Source organism: Lithobates pipiens, unplaced genomic scaffold, assembly GCF_037356315.1.
Source record: "Lithobates pipiens isolate NorthernLeopardFrog02 unplaced genomic scaffold, aLitPip1_a1.2 Scaffold_1, whole genome shotgun sequence".
NCBI classification, from domain to species: Eukaryota; Metazoa; Chordata; class Amphibia; order Anura; family Ranidae; genus Lithobates; species Lithobates pipiens.
The window spans coordinates 87127547-87142484 of record NW_027507685.1 but is presented as its reverse complement, the minus strand read 5'-3'; the positions used below and the strand labels follow the sequence as shown (position 1 = coordinate 87142484).

The following is a 14938-nucleotide window of genomic DNA, read 5'->3' as shown; positions in this document are numbered from 1 at the left end:
AACTGTTTTCTAGTTCCTTATTTAAAAAAAAATCTAAGGTAGCCATTGTTACTTTTTATTGATGCATACATTGTAAAGGCAAGACAAACAAAATTAAATAAAAAGTACAAATGCACTGTGTGTATGCACATATGTATTTTTTTTAAATGACCTAATGTGTGTGTTTTTCCATATGTATAATAATATTTATATAGTTTAAAAAAAAAAAGTGTGTGTGTTAGAGCTGCACGATTCTGGGAAAAATGAGAATCATGATTCTTTTGCTTAGAATGAAGATCACGATTCTCAAAAAACTGTTTTATTTGGAAAATGTAATCTCTGAGAACATTAGGTTATCAGAGCTTTGTTAGTTTAATGTTGTCCATTGATGTTTGCCGATTATAGTAATGAATTTGCCTTGGTACAGAATAGATCTGCACATTTTATCCAAACACTTATTTGTTTGGCAGCGCCGAGGCATGGATACACTGGCTGCTGATTTATGCAGGACCAGATGTCAATCTGTTTTTGAAAAACACTAAGGGCCGGTTCACACTGCGGCGCGAGGCGAGGCGACACGGCTCGCCTCGCCTCGCTCCCACAAGTCGTCCCCATTGAGTACAATGGAACCGTTCTGAGAGGAGCGACTCGAGTCGCTCCGACTCAGAAAAAAGGTTCCTGTACTACTTCGGGGCGACTTCGGGGGCGACTTGCATTGACTTCTATGCAGAAGTCCTCTGCAAGTCGCCGCTGACCCCCCCTGCAAGTCGCGGCGAGGAAGTCGGAGACGCCTCGCCGCGGCTCGCAGTGTGAACCGGCCCTTACACTTTCCCAAATGTGTTTTTATTTAATCCATGTGTGTAAATATGTCCTGATGACTCAAAAATGGCGTTGCAAACCCTTTGGAGCCTTGTCCTATCTAGGTTACCGTCACAGGAAATATTAATCTGTGATCTTGCCTGTCTTTTATTACTGCTACTGTGTATAGCAGTGCGTACTCACACTGCTGTTTCCCGGCCACTGTACCCACCCAAAACCAGGCAGCGGCACGCCACGTCGCACGCTCCAATGACTGACGTCGGTTTCGATATCCGCCATTTGTGTTCCACACTGGTTATGTGGAACCGGCGGCGCTAAAAGAAAATCGCGGGTCACCCAGAACTTAGATCGCATGGGGGGGGGTTAATCGAGATTGCGATCGTATCGCGATTAATCGCGCACCTCTAGTGTGTGTGTATATGTATGTATGTATGTATATGTATGTATATGTATGTGTGTGTGTGTGTGTGTGTGTGTGTGTGTATATATATATATATATATATATATATATATATATATATATATATATATATATATATATATATATATATATAATTATATATATATATAATTTATATTATACTGGTAGATATCATCTGGCTGCAAAAAACTGAGGTTTTGGTAACCCTGTTGACTTCTCCTCTGACTGCACTACACAACTCTTCCTCCTCCTCCTGTAGTCCAGCAGGAAGAATTGGGTAATGCTGACAGCGCTACTTGGAATTTCAGTGCACATAGGCAGAGTTGTCAAGTCACTACAGGAAGTTAGGTAGACACTGGATTTCTGGCAGATCAATTGGTATTTAATTTTTTATTTTTTTAAGCACTGGCAGCATTTTTGAAGACAAAACATGAGAAAATGTGCACGTATTTGGGAGGTGTACTGCATGTTTTTTATTTTTTTTCCTAGACTTACAAAGTGTAAGTCTAGGAAAAAAAAAATGTCTATTTAAAAAAAAAACATTTGTTCAGAAGAGAAAATATTACAGAATAAATGTATATGCACATTCCCTGGATGAATGACTATGCATTTTTTTTTTTTTTTTTTTTTTTTTTTTTTTTTTTGTCATTCATCCAGGGAATGTGCATATACATTTATTCTGTAATATTTTCTCTTCTGAACAAATGTTTTTTTTTTTAAATTATGACCAGCAATAAAATATCACATGGCCACTAGAAGGAGCAGAGGAGCATAGAAAATATGTCTAACAAGTTACTTTTTTTTTTTTTTTAACCACTTTCAGACCGGAACATTTTGCTGGTAAATGACCAGAGGTCTTTTTACACTTTGGCACTGCGCTGCTTTAACTGGTAATTGCGCGGTCATGCAATGTTGTACCCAAACAAAATTTGCGTCCTTTTCTTCCCACAAATAGAGCTTTCTTTTGATGGTATTTGATTGCCTCTGCGATTTTTATTTTTTGCGATATAAACGTAAAAAGACCGCAAATTTTGAAAAAAAATGATATTTTCTACTTTTTGTTATTAGAAAAATCCAATAAACTCAATTTTAGTCATACATTTAGGCCAAAATGTATTCAGCCACATGTCTTTGGTAAAAAAAAAGTCAATAATTGTATATTTATTGGTTTGCGCAAAAGTTGTCACATCTACAAACTAAGGTACGTTTTCTGGAATTTACGCAGCTTTTAGTTTACGACTGCCTATCTCATTTCTTGAGGTGCTAAAATGGCAGGGCAGTACAAAACCCCCCCAAATGACCCCATTTTGGAAAGTAGACCCCCTAAGGAAATTGATAAGAGGCATGTTGAGCCCATTGAATATTTTATTTTTTTGCCTCAAGCGATTGAATAATGACAAAAAAAAAAATTTTTTTTTTTTTTTACACAAAGTTGTCACTAAATGATATATTGCTCACACATGCTATGGGCGTATGTGAAATGACACCCCAAAATAAATTCTGCTGCTTCTCCTGAGTATGGGGATACCACATATGTGGGACTTTTTGTGAGCCTAGCCGCGTACGGGGCCCCGAAAACCAAGCACCGCCTTCAGGCTTTCTAAGGGCGTAAATTTTTGAGTTCACTTCTCACTACCTATTACAGTTTTGAAGGCCATAAAATGCCAAGATGGCACAAAACCCCCACAAATGACCCCATTTTAGAAAGTAGACACCCCAAGCTATTTGCTGAGAGGCATGTTGAGTTCATGGAATATTTTATATTTTGCCACAAGTTGCGGGAAAATTACAAACATTTTTTTTTTTTTTTTTTTTTTTTTTTTTCACAAAGTTGTCACTAAATGATATATTGCTCACGCATGCCATGGGCATATGTGAAATGACACCCCAAAATAAATTCTGCTGCTTCTCCTGAGTACGGGGATACCACATATGTGGGACTTTTTGGGAGCCTAGCCGCGTACGGGGCCCCGAAAACCAAGCACCGCCTTCAGGCTTTCTAAGGGCGTTACAGTTTTGAAGGCCATAAAATGCCAAGATGGCACAAACCCCCCCCCAAATGACCCCATTTTGGAAAGTAGACACCCCTAAATTTAGGGGTACACTAGTGAGACTAGGTAATAAATGGCGGGTGCCCTGAAACTATAAAAAAAATAACTAACCAACCAGCGTCACCTGTAACAGTTATATGGTGATCACTGGTGAAAGGGTTAACTAGGGGGCAATTAGGGGGCTTTATGCGGTAGTATATGGGGGTCCCTGGCGCTATAAAAAGCTGCAGCGAACCTAAATACCTACCTGCCTAACTAGCGTCACCTGTGACACTAATACAGCGATCAGAAAAACGATCGCTTATTAGGCTGGGTTCACACTGGAGCGATGCGGGAACGCCACGAATGCGCGGCGGGTTCCCGCATCGCATGCCTCCCGGCGGCAGTTCACACTGCCCTATGCGAACTGCTGGGAGTGTCAGTGAAATGTTACTGACATCCCCAGATAAGTTCGCATATCGCAGTGCGATCTGCAAACTCGGATCGCATGGTGTGAACACCCATGCGATCCGATTCTGCTGCGGGCCAAAAAAAGGGTCCCGTGCGAATTTGTGGCGGGTGCGAAGAATGGCTGAACTCGAATCGCACAGAGATCGGATGCGATTTGCACTGCAGTGCGGTGCGAATCACATCCGTTCTCATAAACCGCTGCAATGTGAACCCAGCCTTAGTGACACTGGCGACGGGGGGTGATCACGGGGTTAAACCTTTATTGGGGGGGTTAGGGGGGTACCTTAGAACTAAAGGGGGCTAACCCTAACTGCCCTAACAGTTATTAGTCACAAATGACACCCGCCGGGTGATCAGGGGGTTAAACCTTTATTAGGTAATAAATGGGTGCCCTGAAACTATAAAAAAATAACTAACCAACCAGCGTCACCTGTAACAGTTATATGGTGATCACTGGTGAAAGGGTTAACTAGGGGGCAATCAGGGGGCTTTATGCGGTAGTATATGGGGGTCCCTGGCGCTATAAAAAGCTGCGGCGAACCTAACTAGCGTCACCTGTGACACTAATACGGCGATCAGAAAAATGATCGCTTATTAGGCTGGGTTCACACTGGAGCGATGCGGAAACGCCGCGAATCCGCGGCGGGTTCCCGCATCGCATGCCTCCCGGCGGCAGTTCACACTGCCCTATGCGAACTGCTGGGAGTGTCAGTGAAATGTTACTGACACCCCCAGATCAGTTCGCATATCGCAGTGCGATCTGCAAACTCGGATCGCATGGTGTGAACACCCATGCGATCCGATTCTGCTGCGGGCCAAAAAAAGGGTCCCGTGCGAATTTGCGGCGGGTGCGGCGGGTGCGGCGGGTGCGGCGAATGGCTGAACTCGAATCGCACAGAGATCGGATGTGATTTGCACTGCAGTGCGGTGCGAATCACATTCGTTCTCATAAACCGCTGCAATGTGAACCCAGCCTTAGTGACACTGGCGACGGGGGGTGATCACGGGGTTAAACCTTTATTGGGGGGGGTTAGGGGGGTACATTAGAACTAAAGGGGGCTAACTCTAACTGCCCTAACAGTTATTACAGTCACAAATGACACCAATGCAAAAAAAAAAAAATGACATTGGTGTCACTGTGACTGGGGGGCAGGGGTAATTGGGGGGGTGATCGGGGGGTAAAGGGGGGGTGTGAGTGTGCCTGGCATGTTCTACTGTGTGTGTAGAGTGTTGGTGCAACTCACCGATCCGCTCTCCTCCGTGTCGGAACGGAAAATACCGACACGGAGGAGAGAATACATCACTTCCTCTCCTGTGTTTACATTACAGGAGAGGAAGTGATGTCACGCTGCCATTTCATTCGTCGGGAGCGATCGCGAGGGGGTGGCCATGAATGAATGGCCGTCCCCTCGTCCGGGATCGCTCCCGAACGAATACCGACCGCCGCAGGCACCGGGCGGGGGCCCGATCGGGCCCCCGACCCGCGGGAGGCAAGGGACGTACATGTATGTCCTTATGCCTGCCCGTGCCATTCTACCGACGTACATCGGCGTGCGGCGGTCGGCAACTGGTTAAGATAACAGGGAATTGGCAAATGTTTAATCGGTTATATTTATTTGCCGATTCTCTAGCGTTGTTACATTGTATCTCTCATTAGTCTGAGTGGTGGTGGTGAGGCAGTACTCAGCTGCATATTTTGAAGAAATTGGACTGTCTTTTTGCATTTCCTCCATTTATTAAATGTTTCTTCGCTCTTCTCTTTCAGATCAGTGTACGTGTGACCACAATGGATGCCGAGCTGGAGTTTGCCATCCAGCCGAACACCACTGGCAAACAGCTCTTTGACCAGGTGAGCAGCTATTCTATTTCTTCTGTTTAAAACAAAAAATTGCTTTTAGGCTCTACCCCCGCCCCACCCCCCCCCCCCTTTTGAGTAGGCTGTGCGTCTTCCAATGGCCCCACAGTGAAGGTCTATGAGGAGTGGAGCAGGGTGTTTGTAGAATTTGGATGGAGATGCTAGAAGGCCCCATATAGGAGGACCAGAGAAGCCTCAAATAGGGTGACTAGAGAAGGAGACCATCAGTGTGGGAGACTAGAAGGGGAGGTCACCAAAGGGACAGACCAGAGAGGGGCGGCTGCCGAGGGTGGCCACCAACGGTGGAGGCCCAGAGAGCTTGTATAGTCTGAGACTAAAAATAAGGCTTTTTGGCCATTGGACTAAACACGGTGTCTGTCACACATTGAAATCAATAATTCCCCATCCACTGTGAAGCATGTTGGTGACAACATCATTTTGTGGGAATGATTCTCTGCAGCAGTTGGTGGGACCCCTGTGAGGGTAGAATAAACCCAGATAGATACAGGGAAATCCAGGAGAAAACCTCAGTCTACAAAAGGCCCAAGCCTTGTAATTGGTGAATTATCTGGTACTTGGAACAGTTGTGTACATAGTCTCCTCAATCTGAGGCAATGACACTTGTAGCTGGCCATGCATTATACAATTTTCTTATTCAATTTCCTTTTGGTTTAACCTTCTGTTTCAATATGTTTGAGAATTTTTGAATAAACAGTAATAAACAAGAGATTACAATCAACTCCTTGTGAGCCCTCGCAGGGGCCACTAATCATGAATACAAACCCAAAGGGCTAACCATCACAATATATTTCTAGTAAACTCAAGATAAGGAAGGGAGATGAGCAAGAGATGGAATCTAGACTGGTTCAGTACCAAACAACTCGTTCCTTTATCATTTCCTGCGAGTAAGCCCTGTTCCTACTACCCCCGTCCATGGGTGGTAGCAGTTTTTATTAGCAATGGGAGAGATTACTAAGGAGAGTGAAGAGAGATAGGGAACAGAAGAAAGAAGGGTAAAGGGGAAAAAAAGGGGGAGGAAAGGAAGGGGGGAAGCTCGGGCTCGGACGCCCCGCCAGGGGAATTTAGACCAAGCCCAGGCATGCCACTTGGAGCGTGGGGAACTCATAAGAGATCCACGGCTCCCAGATCTTTAGAAATTTAGTATGAGAATTATGGACAATACTGGACATACGTTCCTGAAGTACCATAGCAGCAGTCATGCGTGTCTTAACCCCTTGAAAATCTACCCGTTGTGACTTCCAGGCTTGGGCAATGGTCCGCTTGGCCGCTATAAACAGATAGGTAGCCAGCTTCTGTTGAGGGCCACGCAGGCCAGGAACCGGGCAATGTAGGAGAGCTAGCCTAGCGTCCCTTCGAATCGTTCGATGAAAGAGTGTCTGCAGTAAGCCAAAGATCCTAGACCAGAACCCCACCAACCTTGGGCAAGCCCACCATGTGTGCATGACATCACCTCGCTGTCCACAGTTGCGGAAGCATCTGTCAGTACTCCCAGGGAATGCCTGAGCCGTGCGGGCAGGTACCCAATACCATCGGAACATTACTTTATATGCGGCCTCTAGGGTATTTGTGTTGAACGAGCATTTGGCGACCGTGTGCCAGGCTCTGTTCCAATCCTCTGGGTCTACTGGGGCCTGAAGGTCCTTTTCCCATTGAGTCATATAAGAGAGGGGTGCCGATGGCAGGCGACCATTCAGGGAGGCATAAATGGCCGAAATGAGGCCCGGGGACCCTGGGGAGTGATGGCATGTATGTTAAAAAAAATTTTTTGGAAGGGATAGGTGGACGTGCGGCGCAATGCTACAATCCAGTGCTTTATTTGGATAAAGTGATAATGCTCCGTGACCGGCGCCCCCTGCATTTCCCTGATACTCTCCCAGGAGGGGAATGAATGTGAAGATAGAAAATTTTGGACTTGTGGGTAGCCATGCGAAGACCACCAGGAGAATGCCTGGGGCTCCACCAGACCGGGTAGGAAAAGAGGGTTATGGGTGATGGGGAGTAGGGGTAGGAAGGGGGACATCAGAGTCCCACACCTGCAGACCATGAAGCAGCATGGGGCTCAGAGAGGGAGGGCGTAGATTCCTGGGGAGCCAGAGGAGTGCCTGAAGTGAACACGGGTCAGAACCAGGTACCTCTAGGAGCACCCACAGAGGAACATCCGTGGTTGCATGAAGCATGGTCAATGGGGAGATCTGGGCCGCTATGTAGTATTTAGAGATATTGGGGACCCCCAGGCCTCCCCGGAGCCTATGGGTATAAAGGGTCGCTCTAGGTACCCTGGGACGTTTGCGCGCCCATATAAATTGGAGGATCCTATTCTGCAGGAGTCGGAGGAAAAAAGCGGGCACCCGGACAGGCAAAGTGCAAAAATAATAAAGGACTTTGGGGAGGATCGTCATCTTCGCCGCTGAGATCCTCCCTACCCAGGAGAGTGAGGGAAATTGCCAGGCTTGCATAAGGGTGGACACCATGCGTAATAGGGGATAATAATTGGCAGAGAATAGGGAGGAGTAGGCTGGAGTCAATTTGACACCTAAATAGTCAATCGAGTGAGATGCCCAACGATAAGGAAAATGGTCCTGAAGTCGCTGAACCAGTTCCAGAGGGAGGTTAACATTCAGCGCTGTGGTTTTGGAGGGGTTAATTTGAAGACCTGAGAAGGCTGAAAATTGGTCTAATACAAGTTGCAGGTTGGGCAGGGAGATGAGCGGGTTTGAAATGGTCAAAAGGGCGTCGTCCGCAAATAGGTTCACTTTGTATTGAGTGCCCGCGTAAGGAATTCCCGAGATATCACTATTGGCCCTGATCGCCGCCGCCAGTGGCTCCAATGCCAGGATAAACAGTGCCGGGGACGGGAGGCAGCCCTGTCTAGTTCCCCGGAGTATCGGGAAAGGGTCAGAAAGGAAGCCCGCGTATTTTATTGGCGCCGACGGTGCGGAATAGAGAGCCTGGATCCATCGCAGGAAATGTGGACCAAATCCCCATTTGGTTATTACAAAATAAAGGTAATCCTACGAGAGCGAGTCAAACGCTTTATTTATTTATTTATTTATTTATATATATATATATATATATATCTCTATCTATCTATCTATCTATCTATCTCTATCTCTAGGGAAAGCAAGAGTCCTGGTATTTTCCGCTGATTAAGTATATGGAGGAGATGGACCACCTTGCGGACATTATCCCCCGCCTGGCGACCGGGCACAAAGCCCACCTGATCCCTGTGAATAAGGGCCTGAAGATATGTTGACCCGCGTACTTAGGACCTTGCCCAGTACCTTCAGGTCAACATTCAACAGGGAGATGGGACGAAAGGACTGTGGGTCCGTGGCTTCCTCAGGCGACTTAGGGATCATAGAGATATGGGCTTTCAGCGAGTCCGGCGAGGGTCTCGCACCGTCCCGCCAATCGTTGAAATAAGATGTGAGATGGGGCGTGAGCAGGGGTGCAAATGTCTTATAATATAGACCGGTAAAGCCGTCCGGGCCCGGAGCCTTGGAGGGCTTAAGGGACTTTAGGGCTTGGGCGACCTCCATTTCAGTTATAGGAGCATTTAAATTATCTTGTGCCGCCAAAGACAATATAGGAAGGTCAATCGATTGGAAGAATCTCTCAGCCTTGTCTCGGTCGAAGGCTGCCGGTCTATTATATAGGGATAAGAGGAAGGAGGCAAAGCCTGCTACTACTTTTGATGGATTTGACGTAAATCCCCCTCCCGTCACCTGTAGTCGAACCGGCCTGCCCGGACGTCCCACCGAATTAAGTTTCCTAGCCAACATAGGACCAGGTTTGTTTGAGCACCTATAAAACTTATACTTGGACCAGCGCAGGGCCTTTTCCGCCTGAGCAGAGGCGAGCAAGTCCAACTCAGTGGCCAATTTGTCACGTGTCCGCCTATGGGTTACCGTAGGGTGCGCCTTCCGTGTCGCATCCGCCGCCTCTAACAAGGAGGTCAATTCCCGTATCCGCTGCTCCTTGGCCCGTTTTGTACGGGAAGCGATCTGGATCAAATGGCCCCTGACCGTCGCCTTGTGGGCTTCCCACAAGACTGGAGAGTCGACTGAGCCTACATTTTCTGCAAAATAAGTTTGGATATGAGTTTCTATCTGGGAGGATGTAGCTTTCGTACTCAGGAGAGATTCGTTAATCCGCCAGAGGTAGGCGGATAAAGTGATTCCAAAGATCAGGGGATCATGATCTGACCATGGAGAGGTGGCAATAGCGATCTTTTGTACCAATGGCAGGGAGCTAAGTTGCAGAAACACGTGGTCTATCCTACAAAAACTCTGGTGGGGGTTAGAAAAAAAGGTAAAGTCCTGAGACAATGGATGCTGCTCACGCCACACGTCCACCATGCCATAAGATTGGAAAAGATCATGCAATAGTTGTTTCTGAGAGGCATCACGGGACGGAGGCACTTCCCTGAGACTACGCCTGTCCAAAGAGGAGTTAAAAACAGAGTTGGAGTCTCCCATCATAATCAGAAGGCCTTTTTGGTGCCTGGTGATCACTTGGAGTAGGTGGGAGAAAAACTTCTGCTGAAATAAATTAGGAGCGTAGTATCCAACCAAAGTGACCTCCTGGTCCCACAGGGTGCCCTGCAGGATCAAATATCTACCTGTAGGGTCTGCTATTTCTTTAGAACAGATAAATTGGAGGTTACGCCGAAAGGCCATCAGCACCCCTCTCTGCTTCTCAGGGGCGGAGGCCGTAAAAAACATTGGATAATGGGGGGACAAATATTTGGGGGATGAGGATTGGGAGAACCTGGTCTCCTGCAGACACACCACATCAATAGATTGAGATTTTAAATGGCGGAAGACCTTCGATCTCTTATTGGGGGAATTGAACCCATGTATGTTCTGCGAGAATATTTTCAACACATTTTGAGCCATCTGGGGAGTAAAGGAAGGTACATATAATGATAACGCAGCCAGCAAGGTACGTACTTACCCTGATCCCATGGCGAGGCAGTCCGAGCCCGAGTAGGGGAGCGGGAGGGAGGAGAACACAGAGGAGAAGAGGAAGAGAGAGAAGAGGAAACATTGAGTAGACATGTAACACACATAAACACCACAATGGGTGGGCATAGCATCCCGTTACCGGACACTAAAAGAGGTGGCTTCACCACCAACCACAAGGCTAACAAATAGTAAAACATAACAGTAGGAACAATAATACTTCAATTTTGCTAGAGCATTACTACCTTATTACCCTATTACCGCCCCTGCACAGGGCTACGAAAACTAGACCAAAAACAGGTGAGACGAGCCAAGCCCATCTCGTAGAACCGCTACCGGGTGGCAGTGATTAGAACTGGCCATGGGACTATAGGTTCTCCCCACCGGGCGCCACCCCGCAGGGAGTGCCTGAGGAGAGGACGCAACCCCGGTCCCTAAACGTGACCCCCGCGTTGGCTCGCCGCCAGGCCCCTGGGAGTCAAAAAAAAAAAAGTATAAGAGGGAGGGAGTTAAGTGGAGAGGGGGGGAAGGGGAGCAAGAGGGGAAGCTGGGAGGGGCAGGAAGGGGGGAAAATAGAGGAGCAGGGTAAGGAGTAGGGGAATTGAAAGGGAAATGGGGAGGGGCCATGGATAAGGAGAGGGGGGGTGGGGACGAGGGGGGAGGAAGGGTAAAAATATATGAAATAAAAAAAAATAAAAAAATAAAGAAAAATGCAAGATTGAAGCCCCAGATGATTCTTGGGGTCCAGAGGACAACCTGGATACACAATAAGTAGACATTACATACAGTACTCCCGTAACCGGCCCCCCAGACTGCCCCTATCCCACCAGGATTATAGTCCCATTTCACTGACTTTTTCCTTTCTTTTCCTTTCTTTTCCTTCCCTTTCCTTCCCCTTCCATCCCCTCCCTTTAAAGGAAGAAGAAAATAAAAATATAAATAAAATAACATTTTTGTCCTGATAAAGGACCCTCAGGTTAGCTGAGTGGTCTGGGCAAAATTAGGCAGTCTAAGTAGGGCCGGATCACTGGCAGAAGCCCAAAGTCATAAAGAAAGGCGCATAGGGCCTCTGGATTAAACAAAAAAACAAAGTAGAACCAACTATAAATTTGGAAATGAGAACAAGGAGGGGGGGTGGAGGTATGAACAAGGAGCGCTTGGGCACGTCATCTGGTAGAAAACAAAGTCCCGCATCAGGAAGAGACAAACAGTTTTCCAAAGGCCTGGGGAAGGCAACCAAGCAAACAGCAAAGAATCATGTACGGGCTCATCCGTGCAGTCGTCATCCTGGATCTGAATAGGGGGATCGCACATGCTGCTGGGCATCAGGTGGGGGTCGTTTCCTGTTGCTGACTGGCTCCCATACACGGCCCAAGCGCCAAGAAGTGGGTTTAGGACCTGGAGCCCTCTCACGGAGGCTGGAGCAAGTGTAATGCCTCAAAAGTCGCTTGAATTTCCTCCGCGTTGCGCACAGTGTAGCCCCGACCTTGGTAGGTGAAAGCGAGGCGAAAAGGAAAGCCCCATGTGTATTTAATGTGGCGTTCCACCAGAGCTGAAATGTATGGCTTTAGTTGACGTCTCTTTTGCACTGTGGTGGGGGCCAGGTCAGTAAAGAGCTGGTATTTGTGACCTTGGAAGCGGAGATCAGGCTTGTCCCGTGCTGCTCTAAGGAGTGTTTCCTTCGTACGGTAGTACGTGAACTTGATGATGATGTCCCGAGGGGGGCCCCCCTCCTTCCTCGGCCCCAGGGCCCTATGGATCCGGTCAAACTCCATGCAAACAATAGGGATGCCTGGGACCAATTCCTGGAATAGGGCCGTGGCCGTGGAAGTTAAGTCCTCAATAGTTTCGGGAAGTCCCCTAAGCCTAAGGTTCCCACGTCTAGACCTGTTCTCATAGTCCTCTAATTTTAGGAGAGCTGCATCCAGGTCCCTGCGCAGGTCCTGCAAGTCCGGCTCATGGTGATCAATGACCGTTGCTGCAGCCTCCATTCTATCTTCCAACGCATTCGTACGGTTGCTAAGTTCACGGATTTCCTTCGTGAGATGCGTGGCCAGTTTGGAGGTGGCTGCTGACAGTTCCCCCTGCAGCATGGTTTTAAAGCGAGATAGTAGGTCAGCGTCCCGCAATGAAGGCGCTACACATGGCTGATGGATTCCAGGTATGCTTTCTGTATCCGAGCAAGCTTCGTGCTCACCAGTCAGCAGCGGAGGGGTGAAGTCCATGTCAGAGGCCTGCGAGTTCAGCGGACCGTCCGGTGGAAAGGCCTCGAGGCTTGCACAACCAGCCTGTCTCCTCGAGGTGCTCCGCGCTGTGCCTGATTTGCGTCCCATAATGTCAGCCTCAATTTCGGGGTATATCGAGCCCAAATTAATGTGCAGGAGCGGCGATTTCACTGTCAGTGTGGTCGGTGGTGGAGAAGCGCCATTAGTTTGCGACCATCTTGGTTCTTAGTTCATGAGCACCCTCAGTATGTAATGATTTTAGGTAATGTCAATGAATTAGTCTCTCCCCACACCAACAGGCTATGGAAAGAAAATTTTTTAGGGTGCTGGGTGTAGCAAGATGGCCGCCGTCATCCAGAGCAGGCCGAAGCCGGGGCCTTTCCTGAGAAAAGGGGCTACTGCAGAGTAGCATGTGGCCTTGGTTCAGGGGGGGTTATCAGGGCCCGTCCTAATACAGTCCCCTCACAGCCCAGGAAGATGATACCCACCCGGTTGGGGTAGATTAGCCTGGGGGTTAAGAAGCAGCCCGTCCTGTGACTCACCAGGCCTAGAGAAGTCCGTGGAGGGGATCAAGCGGTGGCTCCCGTTTTCGAGGTCCGGCGACCAGGGGGGTCTTCACCTGGCGACCCCCCCCCCCCCCCCCGCTGCCGATGCGGGGATTCCCGGCGGAGATGACAAGCGAGAGTGGTGATCCCTGAGGCCGAGTAGGCCGCAAGATGGCGGCCGGCGCGCCGCTGATGGGGTCCACGGCGGGCCGAATCGTTCAGCCCGAGGGTCGAGAAGAGCAGCCAAACCTGGATGGGGCTGTACAGGAGAGCCCAGGCAAGCAGGCAAGTCCTTTTTGGGATGGAAAAAATCATCCACAGCGGAGGATGGCTGTGGATTCTGAACCCGTCGGCGGAGCTCAGCCTCAGTGTGTCCTGTCGCTTCGCCGTCCGGCCACGCCCCTCTCTGGTTTAACCTTCAACCATGTAGTGCAAGGGGCCTGCTTCATTTTATACATATTGTTTAGATTTGACCTCCTATTATTATTATTATATGGTTTTGTTAAATCTAAAGGATAATTGTGTAACGTATGGCCATCTTAACGCCTTCAGCGTGGTCGTAAGGTTTTGGTGGCCTCCTTTTCTAGTTTCCCACTTTGGAAGTGTCTCACTCTAGTCCCTGCTGTTGGTCCTCTGTAGCCTTCCCCCGTTGGTAGCCTTCCTCTGTAGCCCCCCCCCTCCCCCAATTGTGGCCTTCCTCTTTAGTTTCCCCTCTCTCATTGGTGGCCTTCCCTTCTAGTCTCTCACCCCTATTGGTGCCCTTCCTCTGTAGCCTTCCCTGTTGGTGACTGCCTTCTTCTGTAGCACCCCCCTCCTTTGTGGCCTTACTCTGTAATCTCCCTCCCTCATTGGAGGCTTTCCCCTGTAGTCCCCCCCCCCCCCCCCCCCCGGTGGTCTTGCCTCTGTGGTCTTCCTCCCCTTTGGTGGCCTTCCCTTTGTGGTCTTCCTCCCCCTTTTGGTCTCCCTCCCCCTTTGGTGACCTTCCCTCTGTGGTCTCCCTCCCCCTTTTGGTGGCCTTACTCTCCAGCAGTGCCAAAACTAGAAACCTAAAGAAAATCTACTCAATGTTAGTGCCCTGGAATTGCCAAGTCAGTGTAAATCTTTGGATACTGGAGTGGTTACTTCCCCCTGTCATGTTTTTATTGTGTCCTGTTGGGAGATATTTCCCTCAATCTTCTACCCAAGAGACACAGCACAAAGTTGGAGAACATCTCAACTAGAGGTCGACCGATATGGGTTTTCCTCTGGCCGATGCCGATACCGATATTTAGAAATCGCCATGGCCGATATATGATGCCTATTTATTTATTTATTTTTGGGCCGATATGTTGGGCCGATTATTATTATTTTTTTTTCCCCTTCATCTCATAAAATCTAACAGTTAGACACCTTTTCCCACTGGGGTGTTTTTCAGGCGCTTTAAAATAGCGCCTGTAAAGGGCCTGCAAAACGGTGTGGTAAAATTTCATGCGACCCGTGAATTTCGCTCACCCCGTCACTTCCGGTGAGGCTCCGTCACTCTAACAGCTGACGGCGGGCCTTTACTGCGCATGCGCCAAGTCCGTGATCTGAACGGCGCATGCGCAAGATCGTAAGTTCAGCGGTGGT

At 48.3% G+C, this 14938-nt stretch overlaps 1 protein-coding gene across 3 annotated transcripts in view; it reads left to right on the top strand.

Annotated features, from left to right (window-relative positions):
• Nucleotides 1-14938, top strand: part of LOC143942767 (moesin) — a 191876-nt gene that overhangs the window by 67679 nt on the left and 109259 nt on the right. For all 3 annotated transcript variants that reach the window (XM_077464264.1, XM_077464195.1, XM_077464336.1), the window contains exon 2: nt 5486-5569. In XM_077464264.1, the coding sequence (XP_077320390.1) occupies nt 5486-5569 (84 nt within the window). The remainder of the gene's footprint in view (nt 1-5485; nt 5570-14938) is intronic.